General features: G+C 35.0%; 2 protein-coding genes across 2 annotated transcripts; one reads left to right on the top strand and one right to left on the bottom strand.

The window, feature by feature from the left end:
* Positions 1 to 3,143: 3,143 nt before the first annotated feature.
* On the bottom strand, positions 3,144 to 5,014 carry LOC145045535 (uncharacterized). The gene is made up of 6 exons (XM_078993861.1): positions 4,706 to 5,014; positions 4,419 to 4,540; positions 4,073 to 4,162; positions 3,918 to 3,970; positions 3,625 to 3,727; positions 3,144 to 3,514 (listed from the first exon to the last, which is right to left on the bottom strand). Exons 1-6 carry the CDS (start codon positions 4,932 to 4,934, stop codon positions 3,380 to 3,382), a joined length of 732 nt encoding a protein of 243 aa, XP_078849987.1. The 5' UTR covers positions 4,935 to 5,014; the 3' UTR covers positions 3,144 to 3,379.
* Positions 5,015 to 7,271: 2,257 nt separating this feature from the next.
* Positions 7,272 to 9,295, top strand: LOC145045547 (uncharacterized). Its single transcript, XM_078993869.1, has 3 exons — positions 7,272 to 7,474; positions 7,647 to 7,874; positions 8,847 to 9,295. The coding sequence occupies exons 1-3, from the start codon at positions 7,429 to 7,431 to the stop codon at positions 9,143 to 9,145; spliced, it is 573 nt and encodes a 190-aa protein (XP_078849995.1). The 5' UTR covers positions 7,272 to 7,428; the 3' UTR covers positions 9,146 to 9,295.
* The last annotated feature ends 10,913 nt before the right edge of the window (positions 9,296 to 20,208 follow it).

Genomic DNA, 20,208 nt, shown 5'->3' on the forward strand with positions numbered 1-20,208 from the left:
ATTTAAGATCGTGGGTACGAAGTTGATTATTTAAACTCCTTTACGTATAAGAAGATGATCATCAAGTCAAATAAATAGAATAAAATAATTAACCAAGCGAAAACATATTAAATGGATCAGCGTGTTGTCCAGTTGAAAAGCATCAAATTTTTTAAATATGTACAACTTCTTTATTGGTTTTATTCGAAAATTATTATCATTATTATTATTATTATTATTATTATTATTATTATTATTATTATGACAAATAATTGTTATAGACAGCATTTAAGGCATTTGGTTGTTCACAAAAGGATTGAGACCATTTAAGACTAACAAATTTATCATGACAGACTTCAAAATATCATTATACAAGTTTTATTAGCCCAACATGTTACCAAGTTTTCTTTTGGGTAAATTACACCAATCGTCCCTCGGGCATGTGCCGAAAAGCACGTTTAATCCCTATTTTCAAAAATTAACTCGGACCGTCTCTTATTTGGTTAAAAGTTGCACACCTCATCCTTCAGGACATAAAAAGATGATTTTGCCCTTGATAATTTCTTTTTATAATTTTCATTTATTATTTTTAAATTAAATATATATATATATATATATATATATATATATATATATATATATATATATATATATATATATATATATATATATATATATATATACACCGACCCACCATTCCCCTTCCCTTTCCCATGTTTCCTTCCCTCTGTCTCACTCACTCTCGACAACCACCTAAACAACTCCACCTCCTCTTTTTTTTCCGGCGACACCAAACACATCTATTCTTTCTCTTACTTTCTTCTCCGATCGCTGGAGAATAACATCAAAATCTAGACTCAGTCACTTAACAAGTTCGATTTTCCGGTGAAGTAACTAGGCTACCATCGCAACCCACCAAGCTTTGGTTGTGATGCAATGACCGAATGAGGAGGGTGTGGAGATCGGGACAGGAGAAGATTGATTTGAGGAAATCCATGGTTTTGTCACTGCTGGCGGACCAGAAGCCATCGATGAGGGCGTCGGTCAACAACTTAAGCCCTCGTTGGAGTCGTCATCGCCGCCAGAAACCTGCAGCTCCTCTGGCACCACCACATATCAGTGTCAGCATCAACTCCTCTGGCACAACCACCTGTCACCGCAAACACATTCCTATTCATTTTCCCCAATTTTCTTCTACTTTCGTCTCCCTCTTCTCACCCATTCCCAACAACCATCCAAAACCCCAAACCGGTGAACCAAAATCAGACCCCAAACCACCATCATGTATCTTCATTATCCCCCTTTGTCTTAAGAATACCACCGACCAACGAGGCTACCAATTTCAATCTATCACGAGTTCACGACATCTCACTGCAAACGAAATCAGGTCCAAGACGAATCCATCGAAATAAAATCAAACCTAACCTGAAACTCAAAATTAAAATCGAAACCTTCATGAGTTTCAATTTCTAGATTTGAGAAGGACAGAGAAAAGAGGAACTGCCATTTTCATCGACTTTGTCTTCTCATCGGAGGTGGTTGTGGTATTTTGCAGCGTAACTCAGAGAGATAGAGATTATAAGGGGTTGTTTTTTTAAGCTATAAATAATATTAGATTAATTTAAAAAATAAATATCCAAGGGTACTATAACCATTTCAAAAGGGGCATGGACTACATTTGCAACAAAAACACATTTAAGAGATGAAACGTGAAAGGTTTAAGCAAATGAGGAATATACAGGATGGACGATTCATGTAATTTACACTTTTCTTTTTACAATTTTGGCCCTACACTTGACTTTTGTCACATATTTGATCTAAACTTTTTTTTTCCAAATTTGATGGAACTTGTTATTACAGCTTTGTTTTCACAAAAATTAGTTTTTTTCACAAATTTACTGAACATTTTTCCCATTGTTCTTTACAAATCAGTGTTTTTTATAATGTCCTCTTACAAATTCGGTTTTATAAAACATGTTTGAATTCATAATAGAAAATTGCAAGAATTTGTAAGAGAACATTGTAAATATAATAATAATAATAATAATAATAATAATAATAATAATAATAATAATAATAATAAGAGGACATTATGAAAATGAAGAAAAAAAAACTAATTGCTAAGAGATTGGTAAAAAAATTATCAAAAAATAAAACTAATTTTATAAGGGAGGAGGGAGTCATTCTCTTCCAACCCACTTCCATATAGTTTTTTTTTTTTTTTTTTTTTTTTTTTCATCTTTGTCAATCCACAACTCATGAAAATCCTATCTTTTACAACCCACTCAATTACAAAAAATACAAAACAACTAAAGTACAAATCTTAAAACACATGGTATAATAGAAAATGAAAAAGAGAAAAATAGAGAGAGAGGATGAAACGAATTAATGAAACCAATTAAAAACCCACCACTCCAACCCTCCCAACCCACTAAAGGAGTGGTATTTGGGAGGTACCAACGATAACTCTATTGCTAATTAAGATATGTACCTTAGTTTTTTTTGTATTTTTTTAATTGAATGAGTTGAAAAATATAGAGTGTCTGTGTGTTGTGAGTCGGAAAAGATGAAGAAAAAAAGAAAAAAAATAAATAAATAAAACTGATGTGGTAGCAGATTGAGTGGGTTGAGAGGGAATGACTCCCTCCCTAAAAACGTAAAAAGTACATCCCAAGGACCGAACCGAATTACTAATTTTGTGGTACCTGTACCAGCACTGGCCATGGTACTGGTTTATGGTACTAGAACCGAACCAGAGGGGCAAATATGTCAAGTTTCTTTTACTGTAATGATAACCACAGTCCATAATGGCAACAGACTTTCAATACCCACTCTAGAATAGCAATGTACTTCTGACTCAGAAATACATTGCTATTCTGGAGTAGGTATTAAAAGTACCAGGCCATGTATGTGGCAAAACATGCTTTGAGATTTATTTCATAAATGTGAAATTACCTTACTATCCCTAACTTACATCAGGCCGTGTAGGTTGCAAAACACATAAGAATCTGACCAATATAATATTTATAAGGGCAGATAGTCAGATACACCCAATTGAAGAGGTGTTGGTCTATCCAAAGAATTAGATATGCATGCAAAAGGCAAACTTGCAGTGAATACAAACTCTATAACTTGTACCAAAATACGAATCAAAAGTCAAAACACATGAAACTACATATTTTCATAATTAATCACAAGACCTCAAAAATTCTTATACCAAAGTTGTTCGTATACAATATACCAATCTTCTGACACTAAAAACTTACACGATCAAAAATGGCGTCTCCACATAAGCAGAGATTGATGATCGCTCCTCTACATCCACCTCATCAATTATTTTGATTAACTACAGTTCATACGACACCAATCAGAAATAAACATGTGTACTCACTACTCAACATCATTTGCCTAAATCAATATTTTCAGTAACACTTGTTTCTTCTAGAATCATCTGTGATGAAACACCAGATGAAAATCCTAGCTTTTGCATGATCTCTTCTAGACGTTCAACTTTTGTAAGGTATAGATAACCAATCTACAAAAGCAGGCGTATAATAATTAGAGACAAATTAAGACTTAATGGTATAATTAAATTAAACAGTGAGTGAAATCTCATGTATATAGGAAGTTAAGAAGAGAACTGACCAGTGTCTCCAAAGATGATGCTCTGTTGTAAACAGCTACACCAGCACGTTTTTTAGTCCGTGTTTTGGATGAAGAAATATTTTTTCCCCACCGAAGAACATCCCTGTCAGATACAAATAAAAAAAATCTTTTCAATGAATTTCATTTTGGAAGACAGTTTCAGTGCATAAAATAAATGCCCTCTACCCAAAAGTTTTGTTTGATGATTTGCTCTGTTCTCTATATGCCAAACTTTGAACCTCACCAAGGTGATTTAACACAGTGCATAATCAACAAAGCATGGTAAGACTGACCTCTCTTCTTCTGATAGAACTTTATCTTTCATTAGTTTGTGGAGCATTGCATCCTGATATGCATCAAACATAAATTTCGACAATTTGTGTAAAATATAGAATTCAATCTGCAAAATATGGTATAAAACTACAGGATGAATGGTTTTGTATCATACTTGGGCTTCACAGCGTACAACAGCCATAACACGATCATTGTATTCTTCAATACTTAGCGGTGGAAATAGAAAATGTCTGCGGGCATATAGCTGTATAAAAAACCAAAAAAAAAAAGGTAAGGGTTTTATGGAGTTAGTTTGTGTTAAAGCTATATATGCGTTTTTCTTGTTTACTTTATGGCCTTAAGACTATCTGTAAGTTATTTATGGGTGTTTTCTTCAATATAAGTTTATCACTTTCAAAACACACCTCCAAGAACCCCTAACTCGTGTAAGATAGATGCTAATGGACACCGAAAATCATTTGCGATTTATGCACGAGTTTGCGACATGATTTAACACAAACCTCGTATATGCAATCTCCAATGTATGCTAGCGAGGCAGCATTGTACGTCGAGCGAGGTTTTTCCACTTTTGGTGCACTCGGCATCCATGTGTCGTAGCCCAGATACGTTTCTTCCAAGCGCGCTGTTGAAATTCACAGTTTAAATCAAAACAAATAGATGCAACGGGTAAAATTAAGACTCTCCCACACTCGCAAGATAGTAATAGATAAGATACAAATCTGCTGAATACAAGCACACCAAGTGTTCGACAAAATTCCGCACTGAAAAGCATATAACAAAATGATACCTTGACTTGGGGTCGGAGATTTGCGACTAAGAAGGGCTGAAACAGATATCAAATTACGATCTGTCGAGATAGATTTTAGGTTTTGTTCTGTGCTTGAACTGGCGGGGGTAAGACTGTTAGGATTTTTGGGGTAAGTACGGTGGGGATTGTAAGGAAGTCTATCATGCGTATCCCATGAAGCTTTAACCTTCATTGGAAACGCATGGAGAGCAGTAGCAGCAGCAGCCATGGAATTGGCTACGAGTCTATTGGGGATGGTGGTTTTGCGCTTTTGCCTCCCCGTGTTTAAACTTTACTGATAAGGTGCGCCGTGCATGATCTGTTTAAATCTTTTACCAATTAAACATTTAGTTGAAAAAGTTCATTAAGTCGAAAATGACGCTTATATATAACTTAACATTGCAGTCATGTCTAATTTAAGTAAAAAAAACATCATCACAATTAGGTTAATCAAATATGGTTTTAAGAACATGTGCCAATGAGATGATTAGCCCGGTTGCTAATGAAGAATTGCCGAAATGTTTTAGATATTGGATGACAAAGCGTTCAGTTTGGATGGATTTTCAACATGAAGTACATGGTCTTTAATTCCCTAATAAGTAATAACATCCATATTTGTGGTTTTACCTATAAAATGTAACTAAAGATAAGACAAAGCTTGCCACTTCCAAAACATAGTTTTGTATTCTTTAGCACACTTTGTTATGATCACGAGGTATCTTAGAAATGAGCATTGCATGGATGACTAGCATGTTCTCATTTGTATTTCGGAATCTAACCACGAGCCAAAACATGAACTCATAAATAGGGTCACACGAGTTGGATAATGAGACAACATCTCTCTTAATTCGTCCATAGAGTGCACATTGTCTTTGATGGTCAATAAAAGCGGGTAATGATCACACACACAAATACACTTGCACACTCGTTAACATACACTTAAATGCATACAACTATTATCAAAGAAGACTCGTGATAATAAACACCCTAGTGAAAGTTTTCGTTATTCGCCTTCATGAGTGTCTAGTAATGGTAATAGCACTTCAAATTTAGTCAGGAAAATGGTAATGCTTGCTTATAAAACTACAAAAACAAAACAAAATAACCTAAAAATCATACTTGCTGGAATATTCTTGAAATAGTTATAACTATTAAATGTACTAAAAACAAATGATTATTAATTGCTTCCTTGCAACTTGAGCATAATAAGCATCCCAGTGAGAGTGTGCACCATTTACGACTATGTTGTTTTACGCTTGTGAGCTTGATTATTATTCTTCTTGATGGTTAAAAGCCTTAGGGCTAAATTCATTTATATAATGGTCTTCGAAGTTATTAATGCCGTAAAGAATCTAGAAAATAAGAAAGGGTATAATCGTCATGTCATACGTACTTGAAGTAGCATCATGAGCGGTTAACAACCCCATGGACCATGCATACAAGTTTTGGAAACCACAAAGACAAGTTATATCCAAATTTTAAAAGTCGGACTAAAAGGGCAAATGAATGTAAACCAAAAGGAGCAAAATAATAATTTACTAATGTATAAATGAAAGATTGGATGTATATGTGATATGGTTAACAAACTATTTTAACATATTTAATTAGGAATGACCGAGATGCAGTTTGGTGCGCTTTTTGGACCAAAACGAACTGCAAACCGCAAGTTGCAGTTTTCTATATGGAAAAACCGATAGGTGCGGTTTTGTGTTTTTAATGCGGTTTTTGCAGTTATTTCAGTGCAATTTTAATTTTTATCCGAAAAATGAGTTGGTACAGTTACAATTGTGTGAGTTTTCATGTCCAAACCAAAATTTTCGGTTGACTTTCTTTCATTTTGCAGAAACTTATTGACTTTCATTTATTTCTAGATTTTTGTTACAAATAATCTATCATTTTGGCCCATTGTAATTTTTGCAAGTTGCGTGTTATTATATATTGGTTGTAAAACTCATATATTATATTATACAAATTGATTTAAACAAAATGTGAAATACGAATGATTAAACGAGAATTTTATTTATATTTTAAATTTGAAATAAATAAAAATTATGAAAAAAAATATAAATAAAGCATATAAATAAAAATAAATTAAAATTATATGTTTAGTTGTCATACATGTGTACTAAACATGTTAATCATAATAAAATGTTAAATACGAAGGTTTAAACTATAAATTTATTTAAAATTGAAATTGAAGTTTAAAATTTAAAATTAATATAGTTGTTATGGTATGTTTAATTTATGGAAACTAAATCAGTGATATATTGAAAAATAAAGTGTAAATGACAAGCTGAAAATAAATATATCAAAATTATGATAAAATGATATATAACATAATACATGAGAGAATGATATGTATATAAATAAATATTGCGGTTATTTTGGTGTTTATGGTGCGGTTATACTGATTGAAAATGAACCGCATCAAAATTTACGATTTTTAAAATTTAAAACGAACCATGAATTTTATGTTGGGTTTTGATTTTTTGGTCCAATTTTCAAATTTTCTAGTCTTAGATTTAAGTATGGATTTGGTCGTCGTGGTCGATGATAGTGCAAGTTTGATACCATTTGCGTCGCAGGCCTAGCCCAGTTACCGATTTCACGTCTTTCGGTCCAGTTTCATTACGGCGTCCTTCCTTCGGCATCTGGTTTGAAGAGAGGGCAACTGGCGACACTGACGACAGTCACGACACGAAGCCACTCAAGAAAAGCACAAAATGAGTAACGAAACTCCGAAGCTTTACGTTCACAAGCCTAAGAAAGGTACAACTATCATCAATATTCAAAATTTCCAAACAAATTTTGGTGAATGTTTTCTTTGATTATCGTTGGTGTAATCCGTACTGTAAAAAGTTCTAAGAAATAGTTGTAAATTTCGATTCGTATTTTAGTAGTCGATTGGATTTGTAATGATTTAGCATACTATGTGAAACAGCTCAACTGAAGAAACATCTACAACAACAATCACGTCCTTCTCCGCTGCCGTCACCGTCACCGTCACCATCGCCGGTGTCATCCTCGTCGGCACCGGCAATGGCTAGTCCATCTACTACTGCGACCTCCTTCTCTTCGCGTGTTCCGCCGCCGCCACCAAAGGAGTCATTTGCACGCCGTTACAAGTTCCTTTGGCCTCTTCTCCTCGCCGTCAATTTTTCCATCGGAGGTATCTATATAGAAGTATAGATATATATCGCTTACGTAACAATTTTAGGTTGCTAGGATCATTCACAAATGCTGTTTTATAACCGTGTTCTGCTTAAATGAAAAAAAGACAAACCTAGGTTTTATCGTTTTGAATCTGTGTCACCATAACTCTCTGACAATGAATTAGGTTTGATTAATGCCTTCTGAAATTTGTTTTGTTTGGCTAGATCTGATCTCTGTAGCTTTAAGCGTTAGTTAAGAAGTTCGGTTATAACCATATTCTTATTTGAAGTAGTAGTCACAGTTCTTTCAATCATCATTTCATTGTGAAAAATTGCAGATTGTATATAGTATCAACTCTCAGCATCTGAGCTTGTATGCCTAAAACTGCAGGATTTTAGGATTTGAATGAGATTTGGATTTAGTTTGTTTGCTAAAGACCAAGGAAATAAGTGCTTCCCAATTGGATTCAGCTAACATTTAAAAGTACAAACATGTTCAACAAACAAAAAATCAACTTTATTTTCTGTAAGAACTAAGAAGTATATACACCTTCATAATATACTAGGTTAAATTCACCCTGGTTGATTAAAAGAAATCTTAAATAGAAAGGAGTAAACATTATGGATTTCAAAAACGATATTTTCCAATAGGATCCAACTGAAATGAGGAAGTAGGTACTTTTAGTAATAAAGAAATATTGTTCAAAATAACAAAAAGAAGGCATAAACATAAATTTCCAAAGACACTTTTGGAAAAGATAAACATATATTTTAAACTTAGAAGATAATTCTGGATATTTAAAATCATCAGATCAACATGGATATTTTGAAATTTGTATAACTATTCAAGATAATATTGGAAAAGATATTTAGAAATGAGAGGTGCTTCAGCTTCCCTAAGAAACTAATATAACGAAATCAAACACTATTACCTGTATATCATTCATCATTTTTCAATTCAATCGTCTGTTTTATCTTAATTTCTGTAGCTTACCTTTTCATGAGAACAAAGAAGAAGGAGATCATAGAGGAAGAGGTGACAGCTGTCACTTCTACTCCCACATCTTTGGTTTCAACTGCTTCAGTCAGCGATCCATCGCCAGCTGTCATGGAACTAGTGAAACCACGTGAACCTATACCATTAAATCAGCAGCTTGAGCTTTTCAAATGGATTTTGGAGGAGAAAAGAAAAGTGAAAACAAAAGATCCGGAGGAGAAAAAGAGAATCGATGAAGAAAAAGCCATTCTTAAACAATTCATCCGAGCAAAATCTGTCCCATCTCTGTAACCGCAGGTTTGTTCTTGTTCATTAACAAGCTGTACATTTAGCTTTTATTTTTTGGATCATATTTGCTCCTACTGAATATCGGTTAGTGTTTGCTAAACATGGTTACAAAAAGACTATATTATTTCAATAATAATATCTTTTTTAATACAAGGGTTTAGATAAATGAGGCGAAATTGCTACCACTAGTACCTATGTATCAATGTTTGTAATGACCTTTTTCTTATGAGATACAAATGTTGAAAGGGACCTTAGGAGTTCATGATTTTAACCATAAACACGCGAATCAGTGTATTTTTGATTTGGAAATAGGCCATTTGCGTATGCTTATACATGTAATAGGGGCATATCAGTCACACACATGAATATTGCTGTGGATCAGATCAGTTGACGTTTAAGATGTTATAATGATGATTTGGTCTAGAGATGGGGATTACGATTGATTTGTTCTTTAAATGAGTTGGTCTCATCACTCATGGTGTATTTCATATGGGCCAAATCAAAAGGATTTAGCTTGCAATTGTGGTGCGAATTATAGATGTACGATTGATTTGATATTTTTTGTTTTGGTTTCTTGTTTTCCATTAACAAATGTGTGATTAACACAAAATGTTACATTAAGATTTACCACAAACTGATACACTGAAGTTTAATAAAAGAAAGAAGGGAAAAAATTGGGTAATGTGATTATAAAATGTGTAATTAACACAAAAAGGATATGTATATAAACTTTGGTCTTCCGGACTTTTTTGAGATCTGTTCCGGATCGGTTACTGCTCTGCTCTCAGGATTCTTTTTTTCGGACCAGTTTTAGCCCGATTTTTTGAACCTTCGTCTTCTTTACGACTGGTTTCGTTTAAACCGGTTTGATCTCTTGTCTTTTATTGAGACCGGTCCTCGATCAATCTTTTTGTTCAGTTTAAAATTTAAATCTAAATGAGCATCATTTAAAAGTTTTTCTATGCGGCTAGAGTAGACTGGTTCAATGAAATTATACTTGTTAATTTGTTATACATGTATGCAAGAGTGGGCCGAGCCCATTATTTAATGTGTAATACACATGACAAAATTGGGACGAAACCGAACTTTGAATTCGTGTTGTGTTCGTATCAAGTGTAAAATACACGATAACGTGTTATGTCGTGTTCGTGTTCAAAATTCGATATAAAATTGACACAATTTAACATTTATTCGTCGTGTTTTTGTGTTTGTTATGTTTTTTATGTTGCGTATGATTAAATATTAGTTAAATAAATTAATTGTTATTTTATGTTATCCTTGTCGTGTCGTTTCGTGTTTGTCATTTTTTAGTTGGTTTATTTTCGTGTTAATTAGAAAAATATAACATGTCATGTACGGGTTATATAAAACATTGTCATGTCGTGTTAGACAAAAACACAATCCGATTGACCGATTTGCCACGCTTATCGTTGATGTGGTCTTATATATATATATATATATATATATATATATATATATATATATATATATATATATATATATATATATATATACACACAGAGAGAGAGAGAGAAAATAGTTGAGAATGAGAAAATTATTTTCAGTCAATCATTTAATCTAAGCATAAAAAAGACACAGTGGCAAACTTATAAATATGATAATAACTTTCAATCTCAAATATATAATTGTAAAGAATTAGATAACAATTCAAGCCTATTCCTAATCGATTGTTCATCATCCAAATTTTTCTCCAACCTTCAACAATCATCAACATTTCTTCAATTAAACCCTCTCCAACCTTCGTCAATAACATGTTTATCAACACCATTCAACAGTTGACAAAAAAAAAATTTGTTTTTGGTTTTTTCAATCCAACCTTCAATTCTGATTGAATACGATCAGATCTTCAACATTTACGATTAATTATACTCCTAGTGTCATTAGATCAAAATCATCGATAATCAACAAAACATTCATTTCATATCATTCATTCAACATCGATCTGAAACACCCATAAAATTCCAGTCAATTGAAAACTTTTTAATTGTTACAATTTGTTTTCGAAATAGATTATACATCAGAGTTCCCAGAAATCATAATCGTCAATCGAGGAAGTGTACGGTCACGCATTCGCCTACCCGCGGCAATCCGCTGAACCTGAAACAATAAACTGAAACTGTAAGCCCGAAAGCTTAGTGAGTTACCCCCTAAATACCAACATCATATAACCACAATCATAATTATACCATATCAACAAATACAGAACAACATGCATAATGTGCCTTCAGCCTGACTGGACTGCTCCCGAGCCTTCGGCATGGCTGGACCGCCTTGCAGGGCCTACAACGTATCCAGACCGCTCACCGGGTATGTTGGCCTACAACACAAAGCAGGACCGCCTCAACCCAACCCCCAACCAAACAAACATGTGCACATAAGTATCATACTCTAGCTCATATTATATAACAGTCAAACCGATCTAACAGATCACTAATCATAGCAACATCCCAATAACCGGGGTACAGACCTAACCGGTCACTAACATAGCATCATCCTATAACCAGGACAATCATGTGCACATAAATATCATTTAACATTAGCATGTATATATATAACAATCAAACCGATCTAACAGATCACAAAGCATAGCAACAATCCTAACCAAGATACCGACCTAACCGATCACTAACATAGCATCATCCTATATACCAGGATACCGACCTAAACCATGTCACTAACATAATACCGTCATAATTTACCAAGACGCCGATCTAACAGATCAATAAGCATATCAAACAAATACAAGTATACAATCCGAGAAAAGGGCCGACCTTGGTGCCTTAGACCCTGTTGATATAGTGAGGATAACTCACCTTGCAAGGCCGGACTAAACCACGAAATCACGCTCCGGAATTACTGCCCCAAATTCCAACACCTATAATCATCAACGATCCAACCAAAAATACCCGCTTACCAATTATCCTCAAAAGTCAAAACGGTCAATCCTTGGTCAAAGTCAAAGTCAACAGCCGAGGTCAACAGTCCATGTTGACCTGACTCGCCGAGTGCACTATACTGACTCGTCGAGTTCTTTCAAAACTCACAGAGTCATGAAACCCTCGCTGACTTGCCGAGTTTTCCAGACAACTCATCGAGTTCAAACGTGTCCACAAGTCTGGGAAACCCCAGAAGATCGTCGAGTCATCTCCCTGACTCGCCGAGTTGAATTGCAACTCAAAACTCGTAACCCTAACGTGACTCACCGAGTCAGGCGGCCCACCTCTCCGAGTTTCTTCGCCCTAATCCATAATCCAACGATTCTGAGCTAACCAATTGATCCAAATTGTAGATCCAACCTTCTAGGGCATGCTTCTCACGTAAAGGTGCAAGCTTTACGTGTATGCAAGGTGATTTGGCTCAATACAAGCTAGGGAGAAGGTTCATGGCAAGAATTCTCACAAATAAGCTAAAGGGCTGATACTTTATGATTTCATGGACCAAGACAAGTCTAGATCTGAAGCTGCAACATCAGATTTAGACCCAAAACTCGAAATGGATTCTAAACATGCTAAGTGGCCCCAAATCTCATCCATGAATAGATCTAGATGTAACAAGGTCAATAAATCATTTACTTAATCAGTAAATTAGTTAACTAATCACCACAAGCATATTTAAACTCTTGAATAAAAACAAGTAGTAATAAGATGTTAAAACATAAAACATTCTCATAAAGATTCAAAAACTAGTTCATAGAATCTTCAACATTCAACAAAAGTCAAAATATTTCACCAAAGTCAACCAAGTTTTGACTAGCCAAGCATGGCTAAACTCAAGAAAACAAGATAAGAAAAGATTGTACCAAACATTAGACAAGATTTAGAGATCAAAAGATGATGTTCTTTAAGGTTCTTGGCCTTCAAAGTCTTCAAAATCTCCAGAGAAAAGGCTCCAAAGTCGGATGTGCGAATGTTCCAAAAGAAACCCACCAAACTTCCTCAAATAGAAGCCAAAAGTAAAATCACGAATTTTCCCCTGCAGGAACTTACGCGGGCCGCGTGGAAATCTTATGCGGGCCACGTGAGCTGATGGAGAATGGACATTTTTTATTTGTTGGGTCTGCACTGCTTAGTCCATTAGCCTAGTTTGAGTCCGATCAGCTTCTAGCCCATTTTTTTCAAGTTCTCTTCAATTTGTGCCCAATTTCACTTTTCCAAATCCTCCAAAGCTCTCGTATACGCCCGATCATCAATCTCTGCACGCTCGAAAATTCTCCCGCATCTTGCAAATTTAAAGTTTAATTCTTCCAAGCCTTCAAGTGATTGATAATCCGATTCCATGCATCATCTCCATAGTTAACAAGCCCAAAATTCTTGGACGAATTTTAAACCCAACGGCTTCCTAAAGATCCCGCTCTGCTACTCTCCGTAAAACCTGCAATTATGCTCACGAAATATAAAAGTACCCGAAAGTGGTCATAAAATAACAAAAAGGAAAATATGCATGGTAAACTAAATATGAATGAAATATGCTAAAATAACCTATAAAAAGAAGTAAATAAAATAAAACTATCAAATCACCCCAAGCTTAAACCTTACCTGTCTTCAAGTAAGACAAGAATGAACTATCCTAAGAAAAATAAAAAGAATGGATAGAACAGCGGAACCTGATCATCGTTAGTCAACATGGTTAGAATTGATCTTGATATTATCTCATGACCTTTTCATCTGATGACAATGGAACCATAAACCACAACCATAACAACTTATCTAGGTGACTAAGAAGGGATGGTCAGTCACAGCCCCAATAGAACATGCATACAATGAAGAACATATGTAGTAGGGAGAAAGCAGTTGGACGGGCTCGTGTAGAGATCTTCTTTAAATGTACACTCTTATCACGAAAGTTGTGTGATCTCACATCTGTCGGCCACTCTGAAGTGTGATTGGGTTTCATCGCTCGGACACCATTGTAGGAATCAATTCACTTAGTGTTGGCCCAAACCTCTCATAGTATCCGACTCGACAGACTCCCTGATCGGTGTCGTTGTCTCGGTCAAAAATAAACCTCACACACACTAGATAGCTAGGGTAGGTAAGGGTCGAATCCATGAGGAGGTTGTGGTCAAAATTTGTGTTAAAATAGTTAATGAAAAACTACTAGCAATTGTCACAAAATTATTTAAACTAAAAGTTGATGAAAAAGCTAAAAACTTGATAATGCAAGAACTAAAACAAACTACTATCAAAAAGGAAAAAAAACAAGATACTTCCGGTTCAGTTGTTTAGATGGTTGGACTTACACATATTTCTTCCCTTAAATTCCAATTTAATTACCTAGACATAATTAAGGTTGATTAACTTGCAACAAATAATTTTGAGCACACAGTATGTTATCCCAACTAGCTGTCGTACTCTCTATGTCTAATTGGATTAGGAACAACTAGTGGTTTGGCAATAATGTGTCTTACGATTACCTATTACGATGTTTAATATACAATACTACAAATTCAGAATAATGTATGTGGGTTCAACTGATCATCTTAGTTCCTACACTACTTGAATTCAGGATGATTAGTGAATTAACAATACACTATCTTAGTTGCAATATCACACAATAAGAAAACCAAACTCCAATTACTGTAAGTAAAAATCATAACTTTAAGAATGAGACAATAACTAAAATTGATTAGAATAAAAGTAATAATCAAAACGTGTTCATCCTAACATCCTACAACGTTCCTGGAAGTAACCTAGGTGGTTTAGCCTTCCATATGATTAACAAAACACACAACTTCAATATAAACAATGGAATTAATGCTAGAATTCACAAAGCAACTTGGAATCATAAAATCAATGAAGTCTAATGATCAATCAACTATGGAACGATGAAACCTTGGGGATGAAGTAATCAAATCTGGAGCTTGATGGAATTGATGTAGATTCATTGGTTGAACAATCTTCAAACGTTGAATGATAATGAATTTGATGCTTTCTCGTCTTGGATTTGGAAATTAATGATCACAAACATGTTTGGAGAAGCTTTGAGTATGTTTGGAACCCTCCAAAACTGTGGAAAATCTCCGGGAAGAAGTCCTAAGTCGATTAGGGTTTAATCTCCCTTAAATAGGTGCTAAAAAACTGATTTTCGGAGTTGTTTTCCACGTCAGCGTCCTAGTAGGCATCTTAGACGTCAGGTAGGACGTTTGGGCATCCTTCAGGGTGTTTTAAATTCATCTTTCGTCCTTGATTTTCACTTGAAAATGGCCTAAAACGGGTAGGCGTCCTAGGGGGCGTCTTAGATGCGTGCTAGGACGTCCCTCATCTTTGTCGCTCCTTTTTGGTGATGAAACGGTAGAATCATTAAAAACGCAAAACATGAAAGTTGTAGGAAATTTTCTCTAGTTTCCATAACTTCTTCATTCATGTCAATTGGAGCTCTAGATCTTGAGATATGATCAAAACATTGAAGAGTGGTCAAATTTATCAGCACCATTTTTCTTCATTCTTTTAGCAATTCGTCTCCAATTTTTGTTAGCTTCATTTTGCTCGTTTTCTTGAGGGTTCCGCACACTTTAGCACTAAGTATTTACATACATATAAAGTTCAACAACTTATCAAAGTAGTGCCATTCTTGGACAATTATGCATCAATTCAACATATTTAGTATAATTTAGTATATTCATAAAATAGGATTATCACTCCCTAACATCACCAATTTGCAGAAAACACAACTCAATCTATATACAATAAAACATACCTAAATAAATGAGTATCAAACACTGGGTGATCAAGATGTAGGAAAATTTGTTCAGTAATTGAACCGGTGACCCATTTAAGATAATCATCGCTTGGAATTTTCTTGAGTTTTTTTTAAGATGTAACTCGAAAGTAATTCACTAACATATCATTTTTTTTCAAGAAAAATTTTTGACTCGAAATTTGGTTCCCAAAAGTATGTAAGTGGAACCAAAAGGGTAATACAAATAATCTGAATGGTCTAAGTGTGAAAATGACCATGTGTGGAGCATAAAGATGTAAGCTCATTTTCAAACTTGTGTTTTTCCAAATATAATGAAAATGCCCAAATGTGGACTAAAAGACTCTCTAGAATCCTAAGAAAATCGCAAAGAAAATATGGCAATGTAAGGAGACCGGATATGGATTCTACTCAGGGACATACACCAGTGTTTCATCCTAACGGTTCAAACATGATCAAGTGTGATACTCTCGGTGGCATGGAGCGCTGGGCTAAAAACATCCATTGTTATAATATATCCTACAGTTGTTAGTACTGCATGCATAATTCTTCATGAAAAGTACCCGACCATGATCACTTACCCCTTTAAGCTCCAACAGTTGATCCCAAGTATGAAGTCCCAAATTGCGGCTAATGGCCCCAGTTCGATATGAGATAACAACAAGATCTTCGACCAATAATGATACAACAACTATGAACCTGTTCCATGGCATCCAGGGGGAATAAACAGACAAGAAAAATGCATTAATGATAATGCCCTAAGCTAAATGTTATGCAAAAATAAAAAGAAGAAAAAAGGAAATAAAATATTTTTGGAATTTTATAGAAAAATAAAATAAAAAAAACTAAATGCAAATTAGCTTAATAACTAATATGAAATGCAACCTAACTAAAAAAGGTGCATGAAAAAGTAAAAGGAAATCCCCCACCCCAAGCTTAAGAACAAGCATTATCCTCAATGCGTAAGGTAAGGGTAGAATTGACCTAAATCGAAGGATCGGGCGGCAAAAAGTGTCTGTGATGGTGGTTTTGTGAAATTCCAACCGGTAGATCTTCAGGAAATTGATTTTTTATGTGGGGCTTCAATGGAGGTGGGTGTTCTTGAGAAGGAAAAGAAGATGTAGGGAAGGAGAAAGGCTGCATTTAATCCTCAGGTCAACATAAGTCAACATTGGTCAACGGAAGTCAACAAACTTAAAGACCGGTCAACATGTTACCTGTGGGTAGGGCGTAGGCCGCGTAGAGGTCGTGTGTAACATTCTTTCTTTTCTCTCAAGTCCACAGAAGGTTCAGAAGAATTTTGGGTCGAACCACGCGGGTCGCACAATGGTCGTGTGGAGGCCGTGTGAACTAAAGCTCAAAAAATACTAAGTGTTGAAACCAGCCATGCAGGCTGCATGGAACCCGCATGCTGTTCGCACGTGCTGAATAGGGTTGGAGGTAATTCTTCTAAGCATGCAAGGAATGGGCCACACATAAGCCGCACAGCTTGACTTCCTGCACTTTAAAAATTGAAATTTTCCTAAAACCTTATTTTTGGCCAAAATGATTCTCGTAAAGTCCCGGTTTGAAAAACAAAACAAAAGTTTTGACCAAAGATGAGAATGAAGCTTGAATTTAAAAAAAAAAAATGAACACTTTCAAAACAAAAAAAAACATTTTCAAAATCATTTTATTCGTTTTATAAATGATGAAAGCACAATGCTTCCCAAAAATGTCCTTCTTTAACGTCTTTGGCGAGACTTCGTCCAATCTTTTCTTCAATATTTTGGGGTGTCCAAACGGACAATGAATTGGACGTTTGCATCAAAATCTCCATAGAAAGGCTTCAACCGATATCCATTAACCTTGAAAACTTTCCCTGTGTCGACATTTTTTAGTTTCCACACCTCCATTGGGACTCTTTTCTTGTATTTGACTTTCTTTTTATAGGAGAACCATACCGGACTTAGACCTTTGATAATAACAATCATCCAACCATATTCTTTCTTGTACTTGTTCAGTAAGGTGACTAACTCTTCCATATTTAACATGGTGGTCGAGTTGATGACCGATTGGGTGTCTTCTTTCTCGAGATATGTATACTTTAAAGGGTCCTGTAGATTTATCATTTTCAGCTCTTGTGGTTCGTCTACCACTGGAGTTAGTTTCTCAATTGTAGTTTGTGGCTCAAACTCTCTTTCGTTAACCCATAACACATCCTCAATAGTTTCATTGACATCTTTCACAATTTGTTCCTCCTCCTTGACAGCCTCTTCCATTTCTACTCCTTCTTCCTCTTCTCCATATAACACTCTTGGGCCATCAAAACTTTTCTCATATTTCAAAAAAATGACACATGCACTTTACCATGGTCTCTCTTCATATGGTAGTTTATCTTGAGCTTCCATTATACTTATTGATTGAGCAAGTTTTGTTATATGTTGCTCAAAGCTTTTGAGGCTATATTGTGTTGCTTCTTGGAAAATTTGGGTAGATGTTGCAATGCTTTTCACAATATCCTCTATGGATATGTTTGGCATTTCAGGTTGTAGAGGAGGTGGATGATATGGATGTTGGATTTGTGGAGTTGGTCGGTATTGGTCACTTCTCCAAGCTTGGTATGGGCTTTGGTATTGGTTGTATCCCCAAGCTTGGTTGTTGTCCCACCGTTGATCATGTTGAGGTTGATCATAACTTTATTGGTTTGACCAGTAGTAGCTTCCCCTTTCTTGCACTTCTTCTCATTCTCGTTGTAAATATGGACACTTATTTGAATGATGTCCATTTTAGGCACAGTTATTGCAAGGAAGAGTTGTGGGTTGCATACATTGGTCACTTCCAATCATCATAACTAACTGAGCTAGCTCAGAAAGTTGGTCTTCAATGTAAGGAGTGTTCATTTCCAAACCATACTATTTCTTTTATTTTGGGGTTTTAAATTAGAGTACCTGCACAATGAGATCTAGGCATAAAGAAACAAACTGATTAAATCAAACCAATCCCCGACAACGGCGCCAAACTTGGTGGTTGTCGTGACCAACAAAATTAACAACCCTTAATCTTTTACATTAAATAGTGTATAGTGGTAAATGGGTCGAATTTACAGAGATTGGCTCAATTTTATAACTCTATGAAAAATCTCTTTGTAAAAATACTTGTAAAATGACAATAAAAGTAAAAATGGGGGTTTTGATCTTTTCAAATACTTGAAATAAACTAGAATTAAACTAAGATTTAAATGAACAATTTCAACAAAAACAAGAGCTTGATATAAAATCAATAAGAGAAAGATGGTTGACTTAAGGTTTCCTCACTTTCACTTTTTGATGAACATATCAATAGAATCTAATGGTGCAATACTTGTTTTAAATCCTTACTTTGGTTATAGTAATCTAAGAAGCTTGAGATCACCTAGACTTTTCTTAGTTGTTAAAATGGTTAGAGAAGCTAATAACAATTCCCTTAGTCAAAATCATAATTTCCATTAAGCATGTAATTAGTGAAAGTCAAGTAGCATTAAGAACCAAAAACTAACCAAATCCAAGAGGAGTCAAATGTTTTCACTACCATGTTGGAGAAAACGATTTTTGATTATGTGAAGCAAAACTAACACAAAAAATCATTTGTTACTTGCTAATTTAAAGATCCTTTACTTAATCAAGAAATTAGCCAACTAATCACCACAAACATATTTAAACTCATGAATAAAAACATACAAGTGGTAATAAGATGTTGAAACATAAAACATTCTCATAAAGATTCAAAAACTAGTTCATGGAATCTTCAACATTCAACAAAAGTCAAAGGATTTCACCAAAGTCAACCAAGTTTTGTCTAGCCAAGCATGGCTAGACTCAAGAAAACAAGATAAGTAAAAATTGTGCCAAACATTCAACAAGATTTAGAGATCAAAAGATGTTGTTCTTTAATGCTCTTGGCCTTCAAAGTCTTCAAAATCTCCAGAGAAAAGGCTTCAAAGTTGGATGTGCGAGTGTTCCAAAAGAAACCCACCAAACTTCCTCAAATAGAAGCCAAAAGTAAAATCATGAATTTGCCCCTGCAGGAACTCACGCGGGTCGTGTGGTAATCTTAAGCGGGTTGCGTGAACTGATGGAGAATGGGCGGCCTTTTTCATTTGTTGGGCCTGTACTGCTTATTCCATTAGCCCAGTTTGAGTCCGATCAACTTCTAGCTCATTTTTCTTCAAGTTCTCTTCAATTTCAGCCCAATTTGACTTTTCCAAATCCTCCAAAGCTCTCGTAATCGCCCGATCTTCAATCTCTGCATGCTCGAAAATTCTCCCGCATCTTGCAAATTTAAAGTTTAATTCTTCCAAGCCTTCAAGTAATTGACAAACCGACTCCATG

The sequence above is a fragment of the Lactuca saligna genome, chromosome 5 (assembly GCF_052625555.1).
Source record: "Lactuca saligna cultivar CGN05327 chromosome 5, ASM5262555v1, whole genome shotgun sequence".
Lineage (NCBI taxonomy): Eukaryota > Viridiplantae > Streptophyta > Magnoliopsida > Asterales > Asteraceae > Lactuca > Lactuca saligna.